At 24.6% G+C, this 14,182-nt stretch overlaps 1 protein-coding gene across 2 annotated transcripts in view; it reads left to right on the forward strand.

Moving 5' to 3' along the window:
• The window catches only part of LOC135956021 (atrial natriuretic peptide receptor 1), a 395,833-nt gene that overhangs the window by 335,975 nt on the left and 45,676 nt on the right, over nucleotides 1–14,182 (forward strand). For both annotated transcript variants that reach the window (XM_065506486.1, XM_065506493.1), the window contains one exon: nucleotides 8,132–8,246. In XM_065506486.1, the coding sequence (XP_065362558.1) occupies nucleotides 8,132–8,246 (115 nt within the window). The remainder of the gene's footprint in view (nucleotides 1–8,131; nucleotides 8,247–14,182) is intronic.

A 14,182-nucleotide genomic window follows, 5' to 3' on the forward strand; every position in this document is an offset into this window, starting at 1 on the left:
TACTTTTTAAAGTTTTACTAAATTTAACATTTTTTTGCCTTAAAAATGTTTTCAATATTAAATTTCCTTTATTTTTGTAATTTTTAATAAAAGTACATTTTTGGTACTTTTCTTGTATTTGAATAGTACTTTTTGCAATTTTCATAATAAAAACTGTACTTATAATTTTTAAGACATTAATTTTTATTGATAAAATGTTGTTATTTGTTATGCATTTTTCTGAAATTTTAAAAAGTACTTTTTTTAAATTTGCGAAATAAAACATTTGTTTGCCTTTAAAATGTTTTCAGTGTAAAATTTTCTTTGTTTTTGATTATTTTTCAAAAGTTCTTTTTGTGGAACTTTTCTGAAATTTCTTATTTAATAAACATTTTTTGTCTGTTTTCCGTCATATGGTCTGTCTTTTAGTTTATTTTTCAATAAGTGGAAATTTCTGAAATTCTTATTTATTAAACACTTTTTGTTTAATTTCTGTCATACTTTGAAGTAGTTTTAAAAATTTTTTTTAAGTTTATTAATTAATTGTGATTATTTTTCCAAAAAGTACCAAAAAAAATTACTTTTTTTCAGGATTGAAAACATAAAATTTTCCTTTTTTGAATTTTTCAAAAAGTTCCAAGAATATACTTTCTATGAAATTTCTTATTTTAGTATTACTTTTTGGCAATTTTATTATTTCTTTAGGTATTATATACAAAAGTACCGAAAAAGTACTTTTTAAAAAATTTTAAAATATGTAAATTTAAATATTATTGTTTCTTTTCTAAAAATTCTTATTTAATTAAACCTCTGCGGCATTTTCAATATTTAAGCTTAATTTTTAAGTCATTTAAATTATTTGTTCAATTTTATTATTTTTCGTACATTTTGTTATTATTTAAAAAGTACATTTTTCAAATTAACCAAAATATAAAATTTTTGGTTAAAAATGTTTTCAGTATAACTTTTTTTATTATTTTGCGATTTTTCAAAAAGTACTTTTTTGGTACTTTTCTTATTTAAATAGTACTTTTTGCATAATTTATAATTATTTATAATGTTTATTACCTATTTGTGATTATTTTGTATACATTTTTAGTATTTTTAAAAAAGTACCAAAAAAAGTACTTTTTTCAAATATACCAACATATATTTTTTTAAATTAATAAGTTTTCATTGTAAAATTTTCAAAAAAAAGTAGCTTAAGAGTAATTTTCTGAAATTTCTTATTTAATCAGTCTTTTAATATTATAATTAGTAATTTAAATAGATACATTTAATAATTTTAAAAAGTTACATCTTTAAGTTACGCCTCCTATTTTAATCTAAAATATTTCCTTTATTTTTATATTTTGAAAAAGATTTTAAATATTAACTTTAGTTATATTTATAACACATTTATTTGCTGATTTATAATAAAAAATACTATTTCAGCTGCTTTCAAAGTTATAGGTTTTTAATGAAAACTAATAAAATCTACAAATAATGATATTTCTCTTTTTAATTTATATTATTTTTATTACTTTTTTAATAGTTTTTTCTCGCCCCTATAAAGTATGACTTAATATTTACACTCAATTTAGCATAAATTGCGTTTAAATCAATTTTATTATTAGAAAAAAATTCTTTATCAAAAATAGCAAAGACATAAATACATATAAATAATTATACAATTAAAATGTAAATGAAATAAATAGCTAAAAATACTTTTTTTTATTTACTACAATAAATATTAAATTGTACGTGTCAAAAATGTTAAAAATACACATTTTTTACTTTCAACAATGTACATTTTGCAAAAATCAAATGTTCGTACAAATGGACGAGTGTAAATAAATCTGTTTCCATTTCTAATTTATTTTATTGTTTCTTTTTTTTGTAGTTGTTGTTGCAATTTTATTGTAATTAAATGTCTTTATTGACTTAAAACGACTTGGCTAATAAATATTAAAAGTCTAGTTGAGCAAAAAATAAAAAAAAAAATAATAATCAAACAAACACTGTTAGAAATTAGTTGGTAGGTAGTTAATTTAAAAATTGTGGCTTTTTATAAACTTTAATTATCTAGTAATAGGTTTAAATAATTATATAATATCTCTCTAAAGTTTCCTTAACATTTTGACCACTTTTCAAATTTTGAGGTAATTTATCCAACCCTGCACTTAAACTTGACATCCCTGTAAATAATATTCTGAAAGCTTAACTTCTGTGCTATAGAAGTAACAAGTTTTGTAATGTTCCCAGCAGTAGTTTAGAAGTTATGTAAGAATATATATTTTAATCCCACATGACGTATGATTAATATTAATTATAGCTTATTTTATATATTTATTAATATTTTGAAAACTAAGAGGATCAAGAAAAATATTTCAACTACTAATGAAAGCTAACAAAATAAGCTAACTAATCAAGATATCTGATTTACCAAATATGAAAATTTAACTTGTAAAATATTATGAACTAAATGAGAATTTTATGTAAAGAAAAATTAAAAATTTGCTTGAGTACATTTAAGTTCTTTAAATATATTTTAAATGGAAATGAAATATTTATTTAAAGATTAAAATAGCAAGATATGTATCACATTAAAAACCACCCATTACTAAACTACTTCCTGGTATTGCAGGCGGTATATAGTGGTAATTAAAATGACATGACTTTGTTGCAATTAATTTTCGGTGTTTTTGTTAAATTTTATACCAATTTTTCCAAGTGTATCTTATTATTAGTACTAAGTAAGTGTTGATTGAACGTCCCGCTATAAAGGAAACGCACAACAGGAAAGTTTGATTTGATTGCTTTGGCACGCCATCAAACACTGCTGAAATGTTTGTAAAAAAATATTTATTTTGTTCTCTAATAAATTTTGTAACAATAACAATTATTGTTATTCTTTTATAGTTTATTTGTATAGATTTTACGTTTTATTTTTAATTTAAATAAAACAAATTAATGTTTACAAATGAAAGAATAAGGCGCCTTGGCAATGTGTTTGACTGTTAAAGACACCGAAAGACTGTGAGCATGAAAACTGCAAAAACATTTAAAATTTTATTCTTTATAATTCTACAAATCATATATTTTAGTAGATGAACTCTGGATGTAGCTTTTGCAGACATATTTCCAAGTAAAAATGTCTGCTTACTTTTATCATGCACTAACTAGCTCTATCTAATTGAATACAATTCACTTTGTTAAAAATGTATTTATATATTTCCTTATTGGGCGTAGGTATGTGTTTTGTACACATGATTTTTTAACTATAATTTCTTTAACGATTTTGTTTTGTTCATTTTGCAAATAAGTAAAACAAATATAAACAAATTTGATCATAAAAAATAATTGTTTATAAATAAATAAAGCAAAAGACACAAAATAATCAAAATAACAAGAGTCGGGCACAATACCTGCTGCAAATAAATAAATACACATTCTTCAAACGAAATGAAACGAATTGAAATGAAATGAAATACAATGTAATTGTGCCATGAATAAATAAATAATGTAGCAAAATCCTAAAATGAATACAAATCTAACCAACCAAATACACTAACATTGTCCTCGTTTAAGCAACTGAAAGACAGACAGACACAAAAGCAAAAAAAATGATTTATTTTATTAAATTACCAACAGCCACAAACAAGTAGACACTTTGTCTGGCTAAAGAAATCAGTCTGCTCGAAAGTACTCACAATATTTTAGTCTAGAATATTCATCGAGTATTTATTTACCTGTCTCGTAAACGTTTTTTTTATATTTGTCTAAGAGTGAAATGTAAACATTATTTGACACTATGAAGCTTTTCAAAATCTGTTTAATTTTTGCTCAATATGTCTTGGTTTTTGTCCATAATTTGATGGCTGCTGTTTGTGTCAGTTTAAGAGTGAATGAATCGTCTGATATTTGTTTAATTTTATAAACAATTTATTAACTTTAATAAAAAACAATATCTGTGAATAGAGACAGATAACTAAACTGTGTTTCCCAGCTTAATAAACTTGATTATGTATAGAAGACAATCCTGCATTACCTAACAACTATCAAGTAATGAGTAGTAATATAATGGCTCTATACTTCGTATGCCTTGACATTTAAACTAAGCTTTCTAACAGATAATTACCTAAGACCTTACTTAGATGTTATTTTGTAACTAGTTACACAAAACAACCATAATAACCATATAACTAAGAGAAGTCGTTGCCAGTATAAAGTTAGTTAAAATCTTTGCAGTCTCTGCTTATGCAAATCGAGGCACAAGCGAGTTGCACAATTTTGATACCCTATAGCCAACCCTGTAATAAAACTATACATCTCTGGAAACGTTACATTGAAAGCCTGACATCTCTGCTATAGAAGTGAAAAGTTTTATTTCAAACGCTGCAGTAATTTAGAAGTTATTCATATATTTATTTTTTAAGCCTACATGACGTATGATTAATATTAATTATGAGTTATTTTACATATTTATTAATATTTCTCAAACTAAGGGGATTAATACAAATATTAAATATGTAAATGAAAGCTGACACAATAAGCTTATTTAGCAAAATATTAGTAGCTTCAAATATGAAGTATTTACTTCGTTATTTATACTTAACGGTGAGCGTCGTAGATTTAGAAGTATTTTTTACGTACACTTTTTTCTTGTGGTCTCTTTATTTTTATTTAAACCAAAAGCTTTCCAACTGAATTTATATTTGCAAACTTTATAAGTTTAGAAAACATTTAAACAACCGAGTTTTCCCATTTTGACACACTGCATAAAATCCTGTGTTTAAACATCACATTACTGTAAACAATTTCTTCTCTATTATTATACCAAGTTTTATAACGCTAACGTTATTAGCATGGAAGTTATTTATTTTTTAATCCTACATGACGTATGATTAATATTAATTATGAGTTATTTTAGTTATTTGTTAATATTTCTTGAGCTAATAGCACTAAGAAAATTATTTAAAATACTAATGAATGCTAACAAAATAAGCTTACTAAGCGAGATATTCGATGGTCCTAATATGAATACTTTGCTTGATTATTTATACTTAATTTAGGCGAACTAAAGATCTCGAAATATTTTAGTTACAATAATTTGTTGAGGTATTTATTGAAAAACATCAGCAAATTTGTAAAAAATATTATAATTTACCCATTTATGATAACGAATTGTTTCACGAATTTCAAAAAATATAAGTTTATAGTCAATAGCTGTAAATATAACTCTTTGCTTTTAAATCAACACGGTTTTATTTAAACTTTACTTCCCTGCAAACAAAGCTTAATTTCTCCTCTCTTAATACATCAAGTCTTGTACCGCTCGCAGCAGTAACTTAGAAGCTGTTTAAATATTTATAATTGTGTCGTATTTATATTGGCAAAACTTTTTAAGTTGTCCACTATATCCATCCCTGTACTTAAACTAGACATCCCTGTAAATAAAATTTTGAAAATATAATTTCTTCTTTATTGTTGTGCCAAGTTTTATACTGCATGCAGCTTTAGTTTAGAAGTTATTTACATATTTATTACTAGTCGTACATGACGTATGATTAATATTAATTATGACTTATTTTAATTATTTATTTATATTTCTGAAAATAAGGGGGCTATTAAAAATATTTAAAATACTAATGACAGCTAACAAAACCAGCTTCCTTATCAATATATTCGTAGCTTCAAATATGCCTCCTTTGTATATCTGAGATCCCAAAAGAAATGATTGGTAAAAATGATTTCATGCGATCTTAAAACTATTTCATTAAAAAACAGTAAAATTGCACTCAATTTATATTTGCATAATTTAGTTCAGTTCAGTTAACATTACAGAAACTAATTGTACCATTTGGGACCACAGTAGGCAATCCTGTACTATAAATTGACATCGCTGTAAACAAAATTCTGAAAGCATTCTTCCTCCTCTATTATTATGTCAAGTTTTATATTGCTCGCAGTAGTATTTCAGAAGTTATTTAGATATTTAATTTTTAATCGTATGATTAATATTGATTATGATTTAAAATACTAATGAAGGCTATCAAAATAACATCTTTAAAAAGATATTCATAGTTCTCCACAACAGTGTTTTGCACTTATATATGGCGAATCTGAGATCTTAATATCGTTTGAATAAGTAAAATTTATTGAGATATTTGCCTTTATCAAAATCCAATATTTGCAAAATTTACCAATTTATAAACCGAGCTATACAACTTTGACGTACTGCAGCCAAAGCTTAATTAAATTTGTTATCCATGTAACCAACATTTTGAAAGCCTATCTTCTAGCCTATAGAAAAAGTAACAAGTTTTATTCTGGTCGCAGTACTAGCTTACAAGTTACTAAAACATTTAGATTTTAATCCCCATGACGTAAGATTAATATTAATTATGGCTTTGGAGCATCATAGACTTCAATTTTTTTTGTAACTGAGATAACTGAAATTATTTTTGTAAAAATTAAAATTTTATAAAAACCCATTTTCCCATTTGGATCAGCTATAGCCAACGCTACAATAAAATTTGATATTCCTATAAACAATATTGTTAAAGCTTAATCTTTCCTCTATAAATATAACAAGTTTCGTATTGATGTGACCATTAGTTTGGGAGTTATGTGATTATATACTATACAATCATTATCATTTTACTACATGACGTATGATTAATATTAATTATGGTTTATTTCACTTATTTGAAAATATCTCTGAAACAAAGAGAGCTAAGCAAATTATTTAAAAAGCTAAAGAAAGCTTACAAAATAGGCTTCATATTAGAGATATTCAAATTTTAAAAAATTTCTTGCTGGGGTAAAAATTTAAGAAATTACAATATACAACTTTTATTAAATATTTTTTTTAAGTAAGTTTTATAAGTAAATTATTTCATTATAATAATTTAAAAATCAAATACAGTTTCCCTTCTTATGATATATTTAAAAACCCATACCTTCTTTATTATCATTACATTATAAAGAATTTTCCCATATTTCAATACACAGCCATTAATAAAAACTATACAAATTATTTGGCTACTATGAAAAATATTGAAATGAAAAATGACTTTAATTAAAAATTTCGTACAACAATGAATTTTAATGTGTTTGTCTATGGTCAGTGGTGGTGGCTGGCTGGTTGGTTGGTTGCTTGATTTTTCCTTGTATTCCCGCCAAGCCTCACCACAGAAAACATTTAGCTGAAATGACTGAAAGATGTTGCCAAAACTGTATGCAGAACAAGAAAATCTAGCAATTCACACTACATTCACTGCTAAACAGGTGGAAAATGAAAATAAATATTTTTGGTCTTATAAAAATAAATATTAGATGGAATATTTAAGAAAAAAATTTGTTTTACAAAAGATTTTTGGGGAAAGAAAATATTTTTACATAGTTTGTGCAAAGTATATAAAATGAATTTGTTGAAATATTTATGTTTACTAAAGATATTTTTAAAATTAGAAATGTTAATGTAAAATTGAATAAAAATTATTTATTAAACAAGCAGATGTTTAGTAAATAGCTACTTATATAACAGATTTTAGACAGTCATTACTAAACTACTTCTAAGTAATAAATAAGGTATGTAGTAGTTATGATAATGTAAATTAATCTCTTACACATGTTTAAAAATCATATCTTTTTGTACATATTTGAATATTATTTACAATTTCACTTCCTAGTCATTGTTTAAAAAATTGTTCTTACTTCTCTCGTTATAAAACTGTTTTTAATAATTTCCATAAACATACACATTTCACTGAATTAACGTACAAAATACCCTATACCACTGACGTAATGAATAAATTATTAAAAACAATAAACTTCAATTATTATTCTAAACATCTTTAGCAAAGAGAGAGAAAAAAACCAACAGCAAAACAAAATAATAATTAAACAATTAAACAACATCTCAACATTTAAAATAAACATTTATTTAACTCGTAAGACTTTATTGTGGGAGCTTTTTAAAATTTTTCCATTTCTTAGCACTTAATAATAATTGATAAATAATAAATTAATTAAAATACATAAATATTATGAAATTTAATTGAAATGCTTATAAGTTGGTTATTTGGTGTCCAAAATTAAAATATTTTAATGTTTAGACTGTAATATACATAAATTAAGCTCTATTTTTATCTTGATATCTTTTTAGTTGTCATTATGTGTGCCGATCCCCAGTCGATACGGCAAATTATGCTGACAGCCGAAGAGTTAAATATGATTGACAGTGGTGAATATGTGTTCATCAATATTGAGTTGTTTTCAAGGTAAGTTAATAACTTTAGTAAACATAAACCGAAAAAAAGTTAAAATATTTTATAGTTTTATTTTACGAATCTAAGAATTTTGTATTTTTTCTTTAATAAAGTTTCTTTACTTGTTTCATTTTATATTCAAAAACGCTAAAAATGAAAAAAAAATGGTTTATATACTTGTGAAAAATTTGAGGGTTGTCCAACTTTGACCCACTGTACTCAATCCTGTTCATCCTAGACATTACTCTAAGCAAAATTCTGACAGCTTAATTTCTTCTCTATAGTAATGTTGAGTTTTGTAGCGATTGATGTAATGGTTTAAGAGTTATGTATTTCTTTACTTTTTCATCACTGTCATAGTGCTACGGTACGTATGATTAATATTAATTATGGCATATTTTGGTTATTCATTAATTTTTCTAAAACTAAGAGTACTAATAAAAAGATTTCATATACATATGAAAGCTAATAAAATAAGCTTTCATATTAGGAATTTCATTGCTGCAAATATTTATTTTTTTTTTAAAAACAAACACTAACTGCGAAGCGTTGTGGTAAATCTTAGTTATTAAAAATTTATTGAATAACCGTAATTTCTACTATTTTTCTTTAAAAAATTCTAATAATATGAAAAATCGTTTTATATATGTAAAAAATTACCAGTTTTGAAAATTAATTGTTTAACTTTGACATACTGTAGCCCATACTGTGTTTAAACTGGATACCCCTGTATACAGAAGCTTAATTTTTCCTTTATTGTAATGTCGAGTTTGATAACGATTCGTCCAATAGTTTAAGAGTTCTGTATTTATTTACTTTTTAATTACTATCATAGTGCTACGGTACGTATGATTAATATTAATTAGGACATACTTTAATCATTTATTAATATTTCTCAAACTAAGAGCACTAATAAAAGTTTTTAAAATACTTAAGAAAGGCAACAAAATAGGCTTTATAATCGAGATATTTATTGTTGCAAATATTTTCTTAAAGCTTAATTTCTCCTTCATTTTAATGACGTGTTTTGTATCGATTCGCCCAATAGCTTAAAAGGTAGGATACGTATGATTAATATTAATTATGACATATTTTAATTATTTATTAATATTTCTCAAACCAAGTTCGAATTTAGTTTGTTGCTTTTAATTAAACCAAAAACCAGACCAAAAACAAACAATATTTAGAAATAGGATTTATTTGTTTTGTTTTGTTTATTTCATTCAAATTAAAATTTTTAATTTTTTAAAATTTTTATATATTTTTCCCTTCCGAGTTTTCCAGAAATGTGTGTAAACTTAACATCCTTGCAAATGAAATTCAGAAAGCTTGACTTATCTCTTCTTGGGATGACAAGTTTTAAATGAATTGCTGTGGTAGTTTAGGAGAACTGTATTTATTTAGTTTTCCATCATGACACAACAACATAAGGTACATCCAGTAGAAAATAAATTCTCAATTATACAATTCTTGTAACGTCAAACAAAAGAAAATATAAAAAAATATGAAAAAAATCAAAATCAAAGTTTGACGTTATAGGGCTAAATATTGAAAACTCTACTGATTCTACATTCTACAATTATTGTATCATGGTTTTCCATTATAAGCTCAGTTCAACATGATGTATGATTAATGAAATTATGGTTGATTTTAGTTATTTTAAAATATTTCTGAAACTAAGAGGTTTAATAAATCCAATTGAAAAGCTATAGAAATATAATAAAATAGGCTTTTTAATAGAGTTCCAAATATGGCTAAATAGCAGTAAATATCCAACTCATTTACTATTAAAACAATTTTTCAACATATACTGATTCCTTTAATATAACTTTCAATACATTTCATTATACTCAACATTAGGTTTACCAACTTTTTTTTCAACCAAAATTTATTAATTTCTAGTTTGATTTCACCCAAATTTGTTGTACCATCATAGTGTTTACACTTGTAAATTAAATTCAAAAAGCTTGATTTCTCCTCTATTGGGATGCCAAGTTTTGTTCAAATTTAATTAGTAGTTTGGAAGTTATGTTTAAATTCAGCGTTTCATCATAATAACTGTGTTACATGACGTATGATTAATATTAATTATGGTTTATTTTAGTTATTTCAAAATATTTCTAAAATTACGAGGTTAAACAAAACGATTTTAAAAGCTGTATAATGCTTACAAAATAGGCTTCTTAATCAATATATTAAGGCTTTCAAATATGGCTCTCGTTCCCTGTTTAAAACACACAATGCTTTTCATTTCACTCAACTTCAGTTTAACCAATTTTTATTCAACCTAAATTGTACAATCATTGTGTTTAAACTTGACATCCTTGTAAATTAAATTCAGTTGGATATCTGGATAAGTTGTAGTAGTTAAGAAATTATGTATGAATTTAGTTTAGTTCAAACATTATCATTGTATTACATGACGTATGATTAATATTAATTTTGGTTGATTTTCGTTATTTTAAAATGTTTCTAAAACTAAGAGAATTATTAAAACAATTTAAAAAGCATGAGAAAGCCTACAAGTTAGACTTCCTAATCATATTATTCTGCTACCTAAATATGTCTCCTGTAACCAATTTAAATAACCAACAAAAAAGTATCATTGAATTCATTTCAATCAATTTTAATTTTGCCAAAGTTTTGTTTTGCTCAAATTCTGTGTATTCTTAATATGGTTTCCCTCCAAAAACTAGCATTCAACATATTTAATTTTACTCATGTTTTGTTTCTACATTTAGTTCATTCCTAGTGTAATTTCATCCAAATTCTACAGTATTTCTTAACAAAAAATATCCCATCTGTTTGGAAATCCAATTGCCTTCTAATTAACTAACTGCTGAAACTCACACCTTATTTTTATAGCCTCATGAGCTAATATAAATTATTTAATGAATCGATTGCATCCTGCTGAAACTATAAAAAGACCAAAATTTGTCATATCAAACCAATTGATAGCTCCAAATGGCTCATAAATAGCTTAATTTTAGTAATTATAAGCCAAAATCTATTGCTAAATGGCTTAGCGCGACACAAAAGTTCTTAGTATCTTACCACAACATGTTTGATATTATTATGTCAACACATTGCTTAAGGAAATATTAATTAATTGTCTCTACCACTATCCTAAACAGTGTATTTCAACATTTTCTTTTGTTTACACACAGGACGTATGATTAATATTAAATAGATATTATTTTAGTTATTTAACAATATTTCTTAAACTAATATGTATAAATAGATTACTGAAACTTTTATTAAAAGCTAACAAAATAAACTTGCATGGGTAAATTTACTCATAACTTAATATATCGGAATTTTGTCTTTAAATAGTTGAAAAAAACAAATTATAATTTTTCATTTTAAAGATTAAATTATTCACTTGATTAATTGTTTAATCTTTAAATATATTTACAGTATATGTATATAAACAGTCAACATATTAAAAGATTAAAATAATACCTAAAAAATCTTTACACTACTTATATTTTAATCAAGCTGATGTCATTCCCCAAAGATTGCTTATTGAACTTTAATGTAAACTATAAATATGAGAACAAAAATAAATAACTATATGAAAACAGAAACTTGCTGAATCATTTGTACAAAATGTTTTACACAAGCGAATGAGATGATGAAATTATTTACAAAAAACTCACAGACCTGCAGGTGTGACTGAACATCAAACAATATAATCTTTTTAGTCATTTCCTTTAGGGAAATGAAGAGCAATCATGATTAAGTATGAAATTATTTGATTGTATAAATTTGCCAAATTAATATATAACCAAATTAATGGCATTTCGATGAATTCAGGAAAAAAGCTATTTATAATTTATTACTACTTATTCACTGATAAGCAATAAATGTAAATGAGTCTAAGAACATTTCAAATCGTTGCTATCAATAATTTCAATAAGCTATACAAAATCTAACATAAATTTGTCATTATTAAAAGGGTTCTCTAATTAACCTTTAAATAAATCTTAAATAATGACAACAATTTAACAAAATGATTTCACATCAATACTAGCGGTACTATCTACAATACTTAACCCAGAAGATGATTTTTTTTTCTTTTAAACTATCTTAAGAAAGAAAGCATTAAATATTATAAGCATCATTAAGCCGGCAGCTATCTTTAATTAGAAATGTTCGACTACAATTTTTTTACTAAATTGGCTGCCTTTTGAACACCAATAGGGATTTATTTATAACTAAGAATATCTCTCCTTTATAGCATATTTTATTAGCATTTTACAGCTTTTTAAATAATTTGGCTAAACCTTTTACTTTCAGAAATATTTTAAAATAACTAAAATTAAACATAATCAATATTAATCATACGCCATATAACACAGTGATATGGATTGACTAGTAATTCAAGATATATTTACTAAACTACTGGAGCAATCACTGCGAAACTTGGTGTAGGATTAAAGGATAAATGAAGCTGAAAATGGTTTGAAGGGAAGTCAAATGTAAATGCGGGGTTGTCTATGGAGTGCAAAATTTGAACTACTCGAATTTTTAAATTAGTAAATTCTGCAAATAGCAAAAGAATTTCGAAGTTTTATAGTTTTTTATTAATAATTATAGAGAGAATAACACATTATGACTTTTATTGGAAATTTATTGTTCAGCCAGAAATTCATTCCTATTTGTAGGAGGTCATTTAAATTACAAAAAGTGATATATTTTTAACTAACAATATCTCGCCTATATAAACTTAGTATAATTAGATATATATCAATAAAGGAGAGATTATGATTTCAACAGAGATGTCAAGTGTAACAAAGTTACACAAAATGGTTTTTATATAGACACAATTTACAAGTTATTGGGGTTTTTATTGAAGTTAAAATACCCAGAAATCTTTATTATTAATAAAAAAAAAATACAAAGTTCTAAAATTCGCCACAGAAAAATATGTAGCTAACATGCAAATGAAACATATTTCGCATCACATAGTTATTGAATATAAAGCTTATTTTATTAGCTTTCATTAGTACTTTAAATCGTTTCAATTATTCTCTTAGTTTTCGAAATATTAATAAAAAACTAAAATTTGGCATAATTAATATTACTCATACGTCATGTAGAATTAAAAAAAATAAATACTAACATAACTTCCAAACTACTGATAAAATCGACACAAAACTTGGCCCAATAATAGACAACAGTAAATTCTTCAGTATAATGTTTACTTGACAGCCCAAGTTTATATACAGGGTTGGCAATAGGGTATCAAAGTTGGACAACTCGGACATATACATTTTTACTTAACTAATTTTGGAACTTTAAAGGATACAAAAACATTAAAGCAATTTTAGTAATTAACAATGATTAACTAAGATTCCTCTTGTTCAAATAAATTTATACTTGCTTTTTTCTAAAAACAAAATAAAAAGTTCTAAAATTCGAGACAGAAAAATATGTAGCTAACAAGCAAATGAAACATATTTTGCTGTACCCAGTTATTGAATATAAATTTTATTTTGTTAGCTTTCTTTAGTATTTTAAATCGTTTTAATAATTCTCTAAGATTTCGAAATATTAATAAATAACAAAAATTTGACATAATTAATATTACTCATACGTCACGTAGGATTAAAAAAATAATTACTAAAATAACTTCCAAACTACTGGTAAGATCGATACAAAACTTGGCCCAATAATAGACAACAGTAAAGTCTTCAGTATAATGTTTACTTGACAGCCAAAGTTTATATACAGGGTAATAGGGTATTAAAGTTGGACAAAATTTTTACTAAACTAGTTTTAGAACTTTAAAGGCTACAAAAACAGTAAAGCAATTTTAGTAATTAACAATGATTAACTATAAAGATTTCTCTCCTTCATATAAATATATTTTTGCTCTTTTCTAAAACATTATTTGCAATAATATCCGATTTCTCTGTAGCAAACTTAAATCCCATTAACCTAAT

Source organism: Calliphora vicina, chromosome 1 (genome assembly GCF_958450345.1).
Source record: "Calliphora vicina chromosome 1, idCalVici1.1, whole genome shotgun sequence".
Lineage (NCBI taxonomy): Eukaryota > Metazoa > Arthropoda > Insecta > Diptera > Calliphoridae > Calliphora > Calliphora vicina.